Below are 17,711 nucleotides of genomic sequence, written 5' to 3'. Positions count from 1 at the left end.
GCCTGTAATATGTATTTTACAATAGTCAGAGAAAGACATACGCAAAAGTATATTCAAATAAAATCAAGTAATAAAAAATGCTCTCATAAAAAAACTGACCTTCTATCAAAATTAGACACTCATTTGAAAGTGGGAGAATACCATTATTTTTCACAAAATGAATGGCTACTTTTCGTTCTCCTTGATCTTTAGTGGTCCAGATGTTGGAATCATACAATGATGTATTTTGTAGTTTGGTATCTGGGGTTTTAGTTGCACCCTCTTGCAAAATTATATCCAAATCGCCATCATGTGGAACTTCTTGCCTAAGATTATTGACAATGAAATAACAGAAAACTTTGTTAAGTGTGAGAATTCCAATCTAACAAATTATCCTGCTACTTTTAAAAGGCAACTACTTTTTAAAAAAACATGAAGTTCAACTTACAGATTAAATAATTCTTTTTCAAAAGATATATATTTGATGACATTTGTGGCTAAGTATATCTACATCATAATTATACTTCCATGGTTCTGTGACATGAAAGTTACTTATTATTTCTAGCAGCAAAAAGTCTAAGAAATTAATGCCTTTTCACAAGAATTTAAAAAATAGTATATTCCATGAAGTATTCTTCAAAAGGAAATTACATAAACACCAAAAGACTAATAGTGCAAGCAACAGAACTTGAAATCAAGGAAAGCTGCCGCCATTCTTAGTAGGACACTATAACCTACCGGCAGAACTTTATGTTCTGTCATCATGCCAACCTTCCCAGTGGGAGAAAAAATTTAGCAGTTCGCTGTCTTTTCTCTAGTTAAACACCCACATGGCACCTAGGTAATCTCAACTTCATAGGGTGCCTCCTTTACAAACCAATATTCATTTCAACTCCCTTTAATATGAAATAATAATTTTAAAAAGTCCTGTGATAAAGTATGATATAGCAAGCATGATATCCAGATACAGTGTGATCTGGAAACAAAAGGTCTATATTGTCCTAGTTCTGTTACCAGCAGCGTACCCTTAAAACATCTTTTACCCTCTCTGAAATGATTTCCTTATTTGTTTAAAAAATAAGAAAAAAAAGAAGATCGCAGAGGGTTAGGCTTTAAAAAGCTGTATTTTATATAATTCATTGAACCAAAATTTGGTAATACCTCAAGAATGGTATATTTTAATCCCAACTATCATGTGAAGGTCAAGTGGGTAGAAGACAGTCTTTTATATTTTATTTAAGGAGATCTGCTTATCAAAAAGCTCCCAAATAGGATTATATTTACATTTTGGAGAACAATCTACATATTAGCATAGACAGAAATACACAAAGGTATACACTCATAAGAACATATACACAATTGTATATATATATTTACAACTGTATATGCGTATTTAGTGGACATGTGGTTATTGGCAATGCACATTAATTACCTACATATTCTAAAATATTTTATATGTTTAGAGGGAAAACAGGCAAACTCCGTGAAAAAGATAAACAGGGATTAAAAATAATCTTCAGACTATGTCTTGAGCTAAACGAACAAACAAAAAACCAAACCCGTTGCCGTCAAGTCACTTCCGGCTCATAGCGACCCTACAGGATGGAGCAGAACTGCCCCACAGGGTTTCCAAGGTGCAGCTGGTGAATTCCAACTGCCGACCTTTTGGTTAGCAGCTAAGCTCTTAACCACTGTGCCACCAGTCTTGAGCTAAGTATATATTAATTCTAATATTCTATACACATTTGTGTATCTATACAATAACTTATGTTTGGAATAAAGACCTCGAGGCACTGAGAAATTCTCAATTACCAAAGAAAAGTGAACTTAAATTTACTATATGGTAGTTATTAAGCAGGACAGAAATATTTCCAACAAGGCTTTCTAGTATCACTTAACTAGAAATTCAACTAACCAGAAATCTTTCTATCTATGGATTTTAGTTAGTAAAGGTTTACAGTTAAAAAAGATATTTTTGTGAAATGAGACAATCTCCCTAAATATCTTCATAATTTATTATTTTTCATTTGCATATATCAGCACCACTGAATTGCAGCTGTGAAAACAGCACCTACTTTCACTTATTAGTAATAAGAAAAACAAAAAGGATTTACTTTCTAAGAACGTAGTACTTTCCCTTAAAAATTTTTAGCATTCTTTCAAAATACAACACATAAAATCACAATTTACTCCTTGCCAAGACTTATTTAAAATTATATAATATATATGTACACATTTTTTTTTTACACACATATGCACGAGGAGCCCTGCCGGTGCAATGGTTAAGCTCTGGGTTGCTAACTAAAAGGTCGGTGGTTTGAACTCACCAGCAGCTCCACAAAAGAAAAGACCCGGCAATCTGCTCCTGTAAATACTACAGCCTAGGAAACCCTATGGGGCAGTGCCACTCATACAGGGTCACTATGAGTCAGAATCGATTCACTTACACACAACAACAACACACGTATATACACAAATATATTCTGTTCTATGATGGAAAATACTTACAGCATATGACATTCAGGACAGTAAAGTTTAACTGACTGATAGAGTCTCCTGGGCTTATATGACCTCAGTTTTGCTCTGATGCGATATTGTTGAGGGGCTTTCTGTTTCAAAATGGCACACAGTGGGGTTTTCTCCAAATGCTGGTGATCTGTAAGTACTGTAAAGAGTTTTTAGATAAAATCAGAATAATTTACAAAAATCTTAAGAATATTCATGACATGAATGACCTAAACCAAATATATACAGTAAAATCTAATTAATTTAAGCTGCATTAAATGTCAGCTCCATGATGGCAAGGGTTATGTCTTTATTCCCTGATACACCCAAGATTCACTAGCACAAAGTCAGGTACACAGTAGATGCATAACAAATATCTACAGAATAAACGTTAGATACTTTGGGCAAGAAATAATTTAACTATCCAGGAAGTGTAAAAAAGTTATTATAAATGGCAATAATGGTGATTTCCTGGATAACTTAGGAAAAAGAGCAAAGTTTATTTAACTAAGCACAAAAATAATATGCTAATTTAATTACTAAACGTTTAAAAGTATTCCCTAAATTACTGATTTCGTAGCCATCTGTTAGGCAACAGTTTACTTAGATTCTCATTGAAATTTTTTACAAAAGAAGGTAACAAAACACACCTTTGCTAAAGAATATGTCAGATGGGATCCTCCCTCTGATATTTCAAATTAGTAACCTTCTACTGAGCCATCATTTTTAGAATCATAGATTGTTCTAGAGTGGGAAGGAGTATTTTAAAAAAGGCCAAAACCAGATGCCAATGGGTTGGTTCCAACTCATGGTATCCCCATGTGTTTCAGAGTAGAACTGCACTTCATAGGGATTTCAATGGCTGTCTGTTGTCTTTAGTAAGTAGGTCATGAGGTCTTTCTTCCAAGGTGCTTCTGGGGGGATTCAAACCTCCAAGCTTCCAGTTAGTATCTGAACGCTTAATGGTTTGTGCCACCCAGGGACTCCGAAGGACATCAGCGGAAAACCAATTTGATGTCATGGTGGTGGTGAGCTGGTAGAGGAGGATAGGGAGGAAGAGGAGTCACACTGGGAAATAAGTCAGCAAGTTAGTAAAATGGGTCTCCTCAGATACTTTCGGAAAGAAGGCTTGGGAAAATACTGGCCAGTTTATACTGGGTTAAGTACAAAATTTCTTGGTGACCCTTAACTTACGGCAGCAATCCTTACTTGACTTGCTAGATACTGAAGTTTAACACCTTCCTATGTTTCAGAAAACAAAACTGGCACATAAACCTTATGAATCTCAAATGGTTAGGATTATTCCTTTCTGTACTTACCTTTAATCCAACCAAACCTTTGTTGAATAAATTTTCTTTCAAGGGAGCAAACAGTAAAAGTTTACAGCAAAATATTTTTTGCTGTTTTTAAAATAAAAGACCATAGACAGACCTGATCAGCTTAATGTAAAATACTACTCAGTGGAAGTAGCAACTGCTTAAAATTCACATTTTAAGATAAAAACTTCAACTTTTTATTTTAAAATATTTTCAAACTTAAAGAAAAATTGCAATAATAATATAAAGACCTCCTGTATACCCTTTGCCAAGATTCGCCAATTGTTAAAATTCTGCCACATTTGATTTATCATTATCTCCATTTCTGTCTTTATGTTTATATGTATATTACCGAGTCATTTGAGAATTTTCAGATGTCACGTCCCTAAAAACTTCAGCGTTTCAAAAGAGCAAAAAAAAACTTGTTGACACAACTACAACGCAATTTTAAGCATCAAGAACAGACGTTATTCAAAGTTCTCTAATTATCCCCATAATGTTCTCATTAGCATTTTATTTACAGGTCCAAGATCTAATCTCAGACCAGACAATACATTTACTTTTAATGTCTCTTTGGACTCCTTTAACGTAGAATGATTCCTTAGTTTTTATCTTTCATGACATTGATATATTTGAGGAGTAAACGTCATTTACCGTATTTCTTATCCAAGTAACGTGTGTTCAGGTTACGCATTTTTGGCAGGAGTGCGTCAAGATGCATATGATGTCATTGGTGATGTTAACTGTGATCAGTTGTGGGTGGCGTTCACCAGGTTTCTCCATTGTAAACTTATTTTCTCTCCCGTGTAATTAATAAGGTGCTTGGGACAATGTAAATATCCCATCCTTCATCAAAAGTTCTCCCACTAGTTATGATCCCTTGATGATTCTCACCTGAATCAATTATTACCATCGTGGTTGCAAAATGGTGATTTTTCCAACTTCATTATTCCTTTTCAATCATTAGTTGTCATTCTATTATAAAAAGAAGCTTTCCATTCAACCCTATTTATCTATCATTTGTTTATTATCAACATGGACTCTTGGGTTCCTACTTTATTCAATGAGTTCTGACCCATTATTACGTATTCTGATGCTCAAATTGTCACATATTTGGCAAGTGGGAATCCCTTCAAGCTGGTACCTATGCCATTCAACATGTTCCATCATTTACTGGGAACTTTGTTACTTTCTTACACAATAAAATGTTCCAGACTTACCTGGCAAGTCCCCTGTCCCACCCCTGAAATCTGCCATTTCTCTAAGGAGCCCTGATTCATTTTAGGTGGGTATGTTATTTAGAAAACAAGATCTGTGTACTAGGTGTGCTCACTGCTACTCAGGTACCATTACTTCTACATCAGTTAATGGGCAGAGCTAGAATATACACACACACACATGTTCATACCTATACATTCATACATACACTTGCATATGTATATGTATGTGTGTGAATATATTCATAAACACAAACACATATCTATTTTTGTATCTATAAAATCATGAGTACATACTGGTACCTCCAATTCTAATTCAACACAACAAGCTTTTTTCTAGTCTTCCCTTTATTCTATATATATATTTCCTTTCTCCAAGAGTGAGAAACTCATTTTTACAATAGTACATTATTTAATAGACTAGTGCTTAACATGTTGTCAGGAGGGATCAGTCTCTGGAGAAGGACATCATGCTTGGCAGAGTACAGGATCAGCAGAAAAGAGAAAGACCCTCAACGAGGTGGATTGACACAGTGGCTGCAACAGTGAGCTCAAGCATAACAACGATTGTAAGGATGGCGCAGGACTGGCAGTGTTTCGTTCTGTTGCGCATAGGGTCACTATGATTCGGAACTGACTCGACGGCACCTAACAACAACAGTGCTTAACAACTATTCTTCTCAAGATATTTTATCATAGCTGAAATAAAGGAAGGATGGAAACTGACAGAGATACTATCATGGCTAACATTAAATTAAAGCTTTGGAGGATATCATAAGGAGCTCCTTTAGGGACACACTGCTATTATGCTCAACGTAAAGTGTGACTTGAATAAAATTAATGCAACACGAGAATGTACATCCTCAAACTAAAAATAAGCCCTGCTGCACTGTTAAATAGTATAATATCTTTCATAAACATTGGAGATACTTGTCTTAAAATACATATTCAATAGAAAATGTGTATTTTTATGGGTTCCATTTTATGGCAGTATAGGACAAGGTAGAGGAATAAAAACAAAATTAAAAAAAAATGGGCATATTTTTGCCTCATGGATCTCTCATGAATTAGTTGACAATTTTAGGAATATGTTCATATTTCAAAAATGCTGGATGGTCTTACTTGTAGCAGATAGCTGTTGACATCTTTCTACCTCATATAGAGATACTGATCCAGAGCCTAAAGGAATGACAAGAAAAAAAGAATTATACATACATTTTCTAAGTCCATTAAAAATTCGATGTGACAATGAAAATTATAACACATTGCTGAGATAAATCAAAGAAAATCTCAAGGAATGGTGAAATATGCCATATTCATAAATTGGAAGGTTCAACATCGTTAAGGTATCAATTCTCCCCAAATTGATAGGTAGATTCAATGCAATTTATGAAAATTCTAGCGGCTCTGTTATAAAAATTGACAAGTAGATTCTACTTGTTAAATGGAAATGGAAAGAACCTGGAATATAAAATATAATCATGAAAACGAAGAATAAAGTTGGAGGCCACATACTACATGACTCTAAGACTTATTATAAAGCTAAAGTAATCAAGACGAGTACTAGCATAAGGACTGACAAACAGATCAACAGAATTGAATAGAAAGCCCAGAGTAAACCTACATTTATATGATCATTTGACTTCTGACGAAGATACCAAAGCCATCTACCTGGAGAAGGAGGCATTTTCAACAAATGGTGCCATAGGAGCTAGAAATATACATTAAAAAAAGAAAAGTCTACCTCATAGCATGCTACCAAGCATAAAAAGGAACAAGCTACTGACACATGTAAAAATATGGATGAATCTCAAAAACATATAGTATGTATAAAAGAGTATATATAATGTGTGATCCATTTACTTGAAGTTCTAGAACAGGCAACACTAATCTATGGTTGGAAAAAAATTAGAACACTGGATGCTTCTGGGCTGGGGATGAGGGTAGGCACTCACCCGGAAGTGTATGAGGGAGCACTCTGTGGTGATGGTAGTAACGTTCTGTATCTTGGGAAGGATTTGAGTTACATGGGTTTATGTTCAGTCAACACTCATGGAGTAGTACACTCAAGGTGTCCATTTCATTGCATGTAATTTTACCTCAAAAAAAAAAAACTAAAAATATACTGAACTCTAGTTAACAATGTTCGCACTGAAATGCTTAGGGAGAAGTACACTAATGTCTGTACTTTACTTTGAAATACATCAAAAAATAAGATGGATCTATGGATAAAAAGAGGGGAAGAGAGACAGGTGTATGGCAAATGGTAAATGTCAAAGGGGTTGTCTAGGTGGTGGGTATATGAGTTTTCACCACACAATTATTCCAACTTTTCTGAATACTTGGCAATTTTGTTATATTGGAAAAATACATTGTGAAGGAGATAAAGGGAGAGGTGGATAAAAAAATAAACTCTTACTACATTTAACAGAACGACTTGATGAACATCATATAATACAACTTTGCTTTAACAAGAAAGCTAAAGTAGAAAAAAAAGGAATACATTTACAAAATGCTCTTAGTAGAGAAATTTAAGATTTTAAAAAAGTATCTATATTTTACGATTATATTAGCTTACGTTCTATTATATGTAACAGTATACTTTGCTTTTATATTCTCTGTAGTATCACATGCAGACATATATATTTGTAATCCTTCTTCAACATGGTTGATAAATGGCATGAGAATTTACAGCAAGAGGACAAATAATGGACATCTCAAGCTGGCAAGGTATGATGTCAATGAAAAACAAAAATCCTTGACAACTTCAGTCTTTCCTCTGTTTATCAGGTTGCTTATTGGTCCAGTTGTGAGGACTTTTGTTCTCTTTCCATAGAGGTGTAATCCATACAGAAGACTGTAGTCTTTGATCTTCATCAGTAAGTGCTTCAAGCTCTCTTCATTTTCGCCAAGCAAGGTTGTGTCTCCTGCATACTCCAGGTTGTTTGAGTCTTCCTCCAATCTTTCCTCCACATTCTTCATACAGTCCAGTTTCTCAGATTATTTGCTCAGCATACAGGCTGAATAAGTACAGCAAAAGGACAACCCTGACACATATCTTTCCTGATTTTAAGCCCCGTAGTATCCCCTGCTGTTTGAATGACTGCCTCTTGGTTTGTGTACAGGTTCCACATGAGCACAATTAAGTGTTCTGAAGTTCCCACTCTTCGCAATGTTATCCATAATTTGTTATGATCCACACAGTCGAATGCTTTTACATAGTCAATAAAACACAGGTAAACATTTTCTGGAATTCTGTGTTTTCAGCCAGGATTCATCTGACATCAGCAATGATATCCCTGGTTCCACATCCTCTTCTGAATCTGGCTTTAATTTCTGGCAGTTCCCTGTTGAAGTACTGCTACAACTGTTTTTGAATTACCTTCGGCAAAATTTTACTTGTATACAATATTATTGATTGTTCAAAAATTTCTGCATTCAGTTGGATCACTCTTCTTTGGAATGGAGACAGATATAGAACCCTTCCAGCTGGTTGGCCAGGTAGCTGTCTTCCAAATTTCTTTGCATAGACAAGTGAGTACTTCCAACGTTGCATAAGTTTGTTGAAATATCTCAATTGGTATTCTGTCAATTCCTGGACCCATGTTTTTCTCCAACACCTTTAGCGCAGCTTGAACTTCTTCCTTCAGTACTATCAATTTTTGATCATATGCTACCTCCTGAAATGGCTGAACGTTAGCCAATTCTTTTTTGCTATAGTGACTCTATATACTCCTTCCATCTTCTTTTGATGCTTTCTGAGTCGTTCAAAATTTTGCTCACAGAAGCCTTCAATATTGTAACTTGAGGCTTGAAGTTTTTCTTTAGTTCTTTTATCTTGAGAAATGCCCAGGGTGTTCTTTGCTTTTGATTTTTTTAACTCCAGATCTTTGGAAATTTCATGACAATACTTTGTCTTCTTGAGCCGCCCTTTGAAATCTTCTGTTCAGCTCTTTTACTTCATCATTTCTTCCTTGTGCTTCAGCTACTCTAAGTTCAAGAATGACTTTTAGATCTTTTCTTTCTCTCCTGTCTTTTGATTTCTTCATGTATGATGTTCTTGATTTCCTCCTACAACTCATCTGGTCTTTGGTCACTAGTGTCAAATCTCTTCTTGGGATGGTCTCTAAATTCAGGTAGGATATACTCAAGGCTGTACTTTGGCTCCCGTGGACTTGTTCTAATTTTCTTCAGTTTCAACTTGATCTTGCCCATGAGCAATTGATGGTCTGTTCTGCAGTCAGCCCCTAGCCTCATTTTGAGTGATGATATTGAGCTTTTCCATTGTCTCTTTTTACGAATGTAGTCAATTTGATTCCTGTGTATTCCATCTGGCAAGGACCATGTGTTTAGTCACTGCTTATGCTGTTGAAAAAAGGTTTTTCTGATGAGTAAGTCGTTGGTCTTGCAAAATTGTATCATGCCATCTCCAGTGTTGTTTCTATCACAAAGGCCATATTTTCCAACTACAATCCTTCTTTGTTTCCAATATCAGCATTCCAATCACCAGTAATTATCAATGCATCCTAACTGCATGCTCGATCAATTCCAGACTGCCGAATTTGGTAAAAATCTTCAATTTCTTCATCTTTGGCCTTACTGCTTGGTGCATAAATTTGAGTAATAGTCATATTAACTAGTCTTCCTTCTAGGCATATGGATATGTTCCTATCATTGACAGCACTGTACTTCAGGAGAGATCTTGAAATGCTCTTTTCGATGATGAATGCGACGCCGTTTCTCTTCAATTTGTCATCCCTGGCATAGCAGACCATATGGTTGTTTGATTCAAAATGGCCAATGTCAGTCCATTTCAGCTCACTCATTCCTAGGAGACTGATCTTCAAGTGTTGCATCTCATTTTTGACAACTTCCAATTTTCCTAGATTGATTCTTCGTATATTTCATGTTCTGATTATTAATGGGTGTAATGATTAAGAAAGAAGGACCTGGTGATCTACTTCTAAAAATAGTGACTAATGAAAACCTTATGAATAGCCATTGAGCTCTGTCTGATATAATGCTGGAAGATGAGCCCCTCAGGCTGGAAGGGACTGAAAATATGACTGGGGAAGACTGCCTCCTCAAAGTAGAGTTGGCGTTAATAATATGGATGGGGGAATGCTTTCAGGACCTTCGTTTGCTAATGTGGCACAATTCAAAATGACAAAAAACAGCTGCAAACACCCATTAGTAATCGGAAGGTGGAATGTATGAAGTAAGGGATAGGTAAAAAAAAAAGGTAGAAGCAGATAATTCAAAGAAAAGTTAAAAAGGGCCAATAAATACAATAATAAGATTTTCAAGATTCCAAGTAGTCAGGGAAATAAAATAATCATTTTTTACCTGTCAAATTGTCAAAAACTGCATATAGTGTGAATATCCAAAACTGCTGAGGGTGTGGGAACGGGACATTTTCCTACAATGCTATTGGGATATGAATTTCTATGATCTTTCCATCAAATAATCTGGCAGCATCTATTAAAATACAAGAAGTGCCTATGTTTTGACCTATCAACCCCACTTTTAGGAATTTATTTTAGAGAAACAAAAGCATTAAAGTACACATGCTCAAGGATATATACTGAAGCATCACTCATAAGAGCAAAAAAGTGGAAAGAACTTATTTGTCTATCGAACGGAGAATCCCTCTAAATAATGTCACATTCATACTATAAAATATTATGCAACTATTAAAAGAGTGAGTTTTACCTATATGAGTTACCCCAGAAAGAAGTATAAAATATATTGTTTTTAAAAAAGCGACTGGTATGCTAGAGTTCCACTTCTATAAAAAATTTTAAAAGAAGGACAAGACGTTATCTGTTTACGTATAAATATGTATTCGTATAAGCATGAAGGTGTTGAAGGAATCACACTACACTGTTAACATTTGTTACCTCAGGGAGTGTGGCTGTAAAGTGACACAAAAAGCTACTGAACTTGATATCATAACATGGATCACTTTTCTAATTTGAAAATAATAAAAGAATCATTTGAAAAGGAGGAAAGAGATTGCAAAAGGTGTAATTAAAGATTATATCATCTCCAAATGGTTGTCGATTGAACTACACTGGCCTCCTAATGGTAGCTCAAATAATCTCAGATCAGGTTAAAATGCTATCACTAAGAAAATATGGAAAGTTTTAAGTCAGAGAGAATGAAAAAATAAATTTAAAATATGTACAGAAAAATCAAGTTGCCTGCCTTTGAACCTGACTGGCTTTGCTATCAGCTGAGTTACCCTGAGCAACTTACATGACCTCTACCACTCAAAGCTTTAGTTTTTCTTTCTATAAATGGAAGAAACGAATAATATCAACCTCATAGGACTGTCATTAGGATTAAATAATAACACGCGTAGGTACTTACAAAGTACCCACCTACAACATTAATTTTCATGTTTATTGTTACTGGTACAGAAAGTCAGTAAACATTCATAGAATGGTTTTTTGCATCACAGTATGCAGGAATTGGACAGTAAAAAAGAAAGCATGGGAAAGAAACATCAACTAGATTCTAGGTTCCAGAATGTACACGCAGATTGTAAGACAAAATATGGTAAAGCAAAAAATCTTGCTTATTTAGAATTTTAAAATTAAAATTTGAATTGTCACCTACTCAGGTAGCCAATAATACAGATATACCCCCTATCATTCATTAATGCCTTATGATTAGGTACGTGGTTAATTCAATAAAGACCAGGAACCATATAAACCCAGTGCCATCGAGTTGATTCAGACTCATAGCGACCCTATATACACCTCTAATATACACATGAGCAAAAAAATACTTGGGAATGTTTGAAATAAAACATCAAAAATGATCTTTGCTTCCTTCAGAAACTGATAAACAAAATAGTCCCATAGGTAATTACTACAGAATTTTTTAAAAAAAGTAAGTGTGTGTGCGTGTATGTGTGTGTGTATACATGAACCCTGTGGTGCAGTGGTAAAACAATCAACTGCTAACCAAAAGGTCAGTGGTTTGACACCACCATCAGCTCCAGGGGAGAAAGATGTGGCAGCCTGCTTCCGAAAAGATTTATAGCCTTGGAAACCCTATGGGTTCGCTATCAGCCAGAATCGATTTGGTGGCAGTGGATTTATATATTAAAAAAAAAACAAACCCACTGCTGTCAAGTTGATGCCGACTTATAGCGACCCTGTAGGACAGAGAAGAGCTGCCCCACAGAGTTTCCAAGGAGCAGCTGGTAGATCTGAGCTGTTAATCATTTGATTAGCTGCCAAGCTCTTAACCATACATACATACCTCCGTATGTTAACCACTGGCGGTGCAGTGGTTAACAGCTTGGCTGCTAACCAAAAAGTCAGCAGTATGAATCCACTAGCTGCTCCTCGGAAACCCTATGAGGTAGTTCTACTCTGTCCTATAGGGTCGCTATAAGTCAGAATTGACTTGATGGCAATGCGTTTGGATTTTACACACACACACACACACACACGCATAGAGACTCATTCATACAGACGAATCAAGTGAACCCAAGCACCCTGATTTTGAAAATACGATTATATAATTGAGGAGTAGTCACAATAACCTTTGCAGAGGACACAGACAAAGAATTAGGGTTTTTCTATTCAAAGACTATGGGCTTAACAAAAAACAAAACAAAAACCCAAAAAACAAAGAAACAAAAGAATAAAAAGTAAGACATTAAAAAAAAGGATTGAGGCGCAGCCAAGATGGCTGACTAGGCAGACACTACCTCGGATCCCTCTTACAACACAGACACGGAGAAACAAGTGAATCAATCACATACATAACAATCTACGAACCCTGAACAACAAACACAGATTTAGAGACGGAGAACGAACTAATACGGGGAAGCAGTGATTGTTTCCAGAGCCTGGAGCCAGCGTACCACTCAGGTATGGCACAAGCACAGAGAGCTGCTCCACCCCCCTGAACTAACCCCGGGAGGGAGACCAGCCCATTCTGTGGGCGGCGTGGGACGCAGCCGGTAGGAGAAGTCCCCGGGAGGCAGTGACTGGTCTTGGAGCAGGAAGAGCAGCGTCCCAGCCGGGGAACCGCCCCGCCGGGATTTGGACTGGACGCAGCGGATTTTCTGGAAAAACTAGTTTCCCAGTGATGGCTCGGAGACAACAATCCATATCAAACCACTTAAAGAAGCAGACCATGACAGCTTCTCCAACCCCCCAAACAAAAGAATCAAAATCTTTCCCAAATGAAGATACAATCCTCGAATTATCAGATACAGAATATAAAAAACTAATTTACAGAATGCTTAAAGATATCACAAATGAAATTAGGATAACTGCAGAAAAAGCCAAGGAACACACCAAGAAAACTGCTGAAGAACTCAAAAAGATTATTCAAGAACATAGTGGAACAATTAATAAGTTGCAAGAATCCATAGAGAGACAGCATGTAGAAATCCAAAAGATTAACAGTAAAATTACAGAATTAGACAACGCAATAGGAAGTCAGAGGAGCAGACTCGAGCAATTAGAATGCGGACTGGGACATCTGGAGGACCAGGGAATCAACACCAACATAGCTGAAAAAAAATCAGATAAAAGAATTTAAAAAAATGAAGAAACCCTAAGAATCATGTGGGACTCTATCAAGAAGGATAACCTGCGGGTGATTGGAGTCCCAGAACAGGGAGGGGGGACAGAAAACACAAAGAAAATAGTTGAAGAACTCCTGACAGAAAACTTCCCTACATCATGAAAGACGAAAGGATATCTATCCAAGATGCTCATCGAACCCCATTTAAGACTGATCCAAAAAGAAAAACACCAAGACATACTGTCATCAAACTCACCAAAACCAAAGATAAACAGAAAATTTTAAAAGCAGCCAGGGAGAAAAGAAAGGTTTCCTTCAAGGGAGAATCAGTAAGTTCAGACTACTCAGCAGAAACCATGCAGGCAAGAAGGGAATGGGAAGACATATACAGAACACTGAAGGAGAAAAACTGCCAGCCAAGGATCATATATCCAGCAAAACTCTCTCTGAAATATGAAGGCGAAATTAAGATATTTACAGACAAACACAAGTTTAGTGAATTTGCAAAAACTAAACCAAAGCTACAAGAAATACTAAAGGATATTGTTTGGTCAGAGAACCAATAATATCAGATATCAGCACAACACAAGGTCACAAAACAGAACGTCCTGATATCAACTCAAATAGGGAAATCACAAAAACAAACAAATTACGATTAATTAAAAAAAAAAATACACATAACAGGGAATCATGGAAGTCAATAGGTAAAAGATCACAATAATCAAAAAGAGGGACTAAATACAGGAGGCATTGAACTGCCATATGGAGAGTAACACAAGGCGATATAGAACAATACAAGTTAGGTTTTTACTTAGAAAAATAGGGGTAAATAACAAGGTAACCACAAAAAGGTATAACAACTCTATAACTCAAGATAAAAGCCAAGAAAAACGTAATGACTCAACTAACATAAAGTCAAACACTATGAAAATGAGGATCTCACAATTTACTAAGAAAAACGCCTCAGCACAAAAAAGTATGTGGAAAAATGAAATGGTCAACAACACACATAAAAAGGCATCAAAATGACAGCACTAGAAACTTTTTATCTATAATTACCCTGAATGTAAATGGACTAAATGCACCAATAAAGAGACAGAGAGTCACAGACTGGATAAAGAAACACGATCCGTCTATATGCTGCCTACAAGAGACACACCTTAGAATTAGAGACACAAACAAACTAAAACTCAAAGGATGGAAAAAAAATTATCAAGCAAACAATAAGCAAAAAAGAAGAGGAGTAGCAATATTAATTTCTGACAAAATAGACTTTAGACTTAAATCCACCACAAAGGATAAAGAAGGACACTATATAATGATAAAAGGGACAATTGATCAGGAAGACATAACCATATTAAACATTTATGCACCCAATGACAGGGCTGCAAGATACATAAATCAAATTTTAACAGAATTGAAAAGTGAGATAGATACCTCCACAATTATAGTAGGAGACTTCAACACACCACTTTTGGAGAAGGACAGGACATCCAGTAAGAAGCTCAACAGAGACACGGAAGATCTAATTACAACAATCAACCAACTTGACCTCATTGACTTATACAGAACTCTCCACCCAACTGCTGCAAAGTATACTTTTTTTTCTAGCGCACATGGAACATTCTCTAGAATAGACCACATATTAGGTCATAAAACAAACCTTTGCAGAGTCCAAAACATCGAAATATTACAAAGCATCTTCTCAGACCACAAGGCAATAAAACTAGAAATCAATAACAGAAAAACTAGGGAAAAGAAATCAAATAGTTGGAAAATGAACAATACCCTCCTGAAAGAAGACTGGGTTATAGAAGACATCAAGGAGGGAATAAGGAAATTCATAGAAAGCAACGAGAATGAAAATACTTCCTATCAAAACCTCTGGGACACAGCAAAAGCAGTGCTCAGAGGCCAATTTATATCGATAAATGCACACATACAAAAAGAAGAAAGAGCCAAAATCAGAGAACTGTCCCTACAACTTGAACAAATAGAAACTGAGCAACAAAAGAACCCATCAGGCACCAGAAGAAAACAAATAATAAAAATTAGAGCTGAACTAAATGAATTAGACAACAGAAAAACAGTTGAAAGAATTAACAAAGCCAAAAGCTGGTTCTTTGAAAAAATTAACAAAATTGATAAACCATTGGCTAGACTGACTAAAGAAAAACAGGAAAGGAAACAAATAACCCGAATAAGAAACGAGAAAGACCACATCACAACAGAACCAAATGAAATCAAAAGAATCATATCAGATTACTACATAAAATTGTACTCTAACAAATTTGAAAACCTAGAAGAAATGGATGAATTCCTGGAAAAACACTACCTACCTAAACTAACACATTCAGAAGTAGAACAACTAAATAGACCCATAACAAAAAAAGAGATTGAAACGGTAATCAAAAAACTCCCAACAAAAAAAAGCGCTGGCCCGGACGGCTTCACTGTAGAGTTCCACCAAACTTTCAGAGAAGAGTTAACACCACTACTTCTGAAGGTATTCCAAGGCATAGAAAATGATGGAATACTACCCAACTCATTCTATGAAGCCACCATCTCCCTGATACCAAAACCAGGTAAAGACATTACAAAAAAAAGAAAATTATAGACCTATATCCCTCATGAACATTGATGCAAAAATCCTCAACAAAATTCTAGCCAATAGCATCCAACAACACATCAAAAAAATAATTTACCATGATCAAGTGGGATTTATACCAGGTATGCAAGGCTGGTTTAATATCAGAAAAACCATTAATGTAATCCATCACATAAATAAAACAAAAGACAAAAACCACATGATCTTATCAATTGATGCAGAAAAGGCATTTGACAAAGTCCAACACCCATTTATGATAAAAACTCTTACCAAAATAGGAATTGAAGGAAAATTCCTCAACATAATAAAGGGCATCTATGCAAAGCCAACAGCCAATATCACTCTAAATGGAGAGAACCTGAAAGCATTTCCCTTGAGAATGGGAAGCAGACAAGGATGCCCTTTATCACTGCTCTTATTCAACATCGTGCTGGAAGTCCTAGCCAGGGCAATTAGGCTAGACAAAGAAATAAAAGGTATCCAGATTGGCAAGGAAGAAGTAAAGCTATCACTATTTGCAGATGACATGATTATATACACAGAAAACCCTAAGGAATCCTCCAGAAAACTACTGAAACTAATAGAAGAGTTTGGCAGAGTCTCAGGTTGTAAAATAAACATACAAAAATCACTTGGATTCCTCTACATCAACAAAAAGAACACCAAAGAGGAAATAACCAAATCAATACCATTCACAGTAGCCCCCAAGAAGATAAGATAAGATACTTAGGAATAAATCTTACCAAGGATGTAAAAGACCTATACAAAGAAAACTACAAAGCTCTACTACAAGAAATTCAAAAGGACATACTTAAGTGGAAAAACATACCTTGCTCATGGATAGGAAGACTTAACATAGTAAAAATGTCTATTCTACCAAAAGCCATCTATACATTTAACGCACTTCCGATCCAAATTCCAATGTCATATTTTAAGGGGATAGAGAAACAAATCACCAATTTCATATGGAAGGGAAAGAACCCCCGGATAAGCAAAGCACTATTGAAAAAGAAGAAGAAAGTGGGAGGCCTCACTTTACCTGACTTCAGAACCTATTATACAGCCACAGTAGTCAAAACAGCCTGGTACTGGTACAACAACAGGCACATAGACCAATGGAACAGAATTGAGAACCCAGACATAGATCCATCCACGTATGAGCAGCTGATATTTGACAAAGGACCAGTGTCAATTAATTGGGGAAAAGATAGCCTTTTTAACAAATGGTGCTGGCATAACTGGATATCCATTTGCAAAAAAATGAAACAGGACCCATACCTCACACCATGCACAAAAACTAACTCCAAGTGGATCAAAGACCTAAACATAAAGACTAAAACGATAAAGATCATGGAAGAAAAAATCGGGACAACCCTAGGAGCCCTAATACAAGGCATAAACAGAATACAAAACATTACCAAAAATGATGAAGAGAAACCCGATAACTGGGAGCTCCTAAAAAGCAAACACCTATGCTCATCTAAAGACTTCTCCAAAAGAGTAAAAAGACCACCTACAGACTGGGAAAGAATT

The 17,711-nt window shown here is 36.0% G+C and overlaps 1 protein-coding gene across 6 annotated transcripts in view; it reads right to left on the bottom strand.

The window, feature by feature from the left end:
* POT1 (protection of telomeres 1) overlaps positions 1 to 17,711 on the bottom strand; it is a 133,429-nt gene that overhangs the window by 27,024 nt on the left and 88,694 nt on the right. For all 6 annotated transcript variants that reach the window (XM_064289756.1, XM_064289757.1, XM_064289755.1 and 3 more), the window contains 3 exons: positions 6,140 to 6,196; positions 2,488 to 2,644; positions 100 to 305 (listed from right to left, as the gene is read on the bottom strand). In XM_064289756.1, coding sequence (XP_064145826.1) covers positions 100 to 305; positions 2,488 to 2,644; positions 6,140 to 6,196 — 420 coding nt within the window. The remainder of the gene's footprint in view (positions 1 to 99; positions 306 to 2,487; positions 2,645 to 6,139; positions 6,197 to 17,711) is intronic.

The sequence above is a fragment of the Loxodonta africana genome, chromosome 8, assembly GCF_030014295.1.
Source record: "Loxodonta africana isolate mLoxAfr1 chromosome 8, mLoxAfr1.hap2, whole genome shotgun sequence".
Classification (NCBI taxonomy): Eukaryota; Metazoa; Chordata; class Mammalia; order Proboscidea; family Elephantidae; genus Loxodonta; species Loxodonta africana.
The sequence above is the reverse complement of the archived record's forward strand: the minus strand, read 5'-3'. Positions and strand labels throughout refer to the sequence as shown.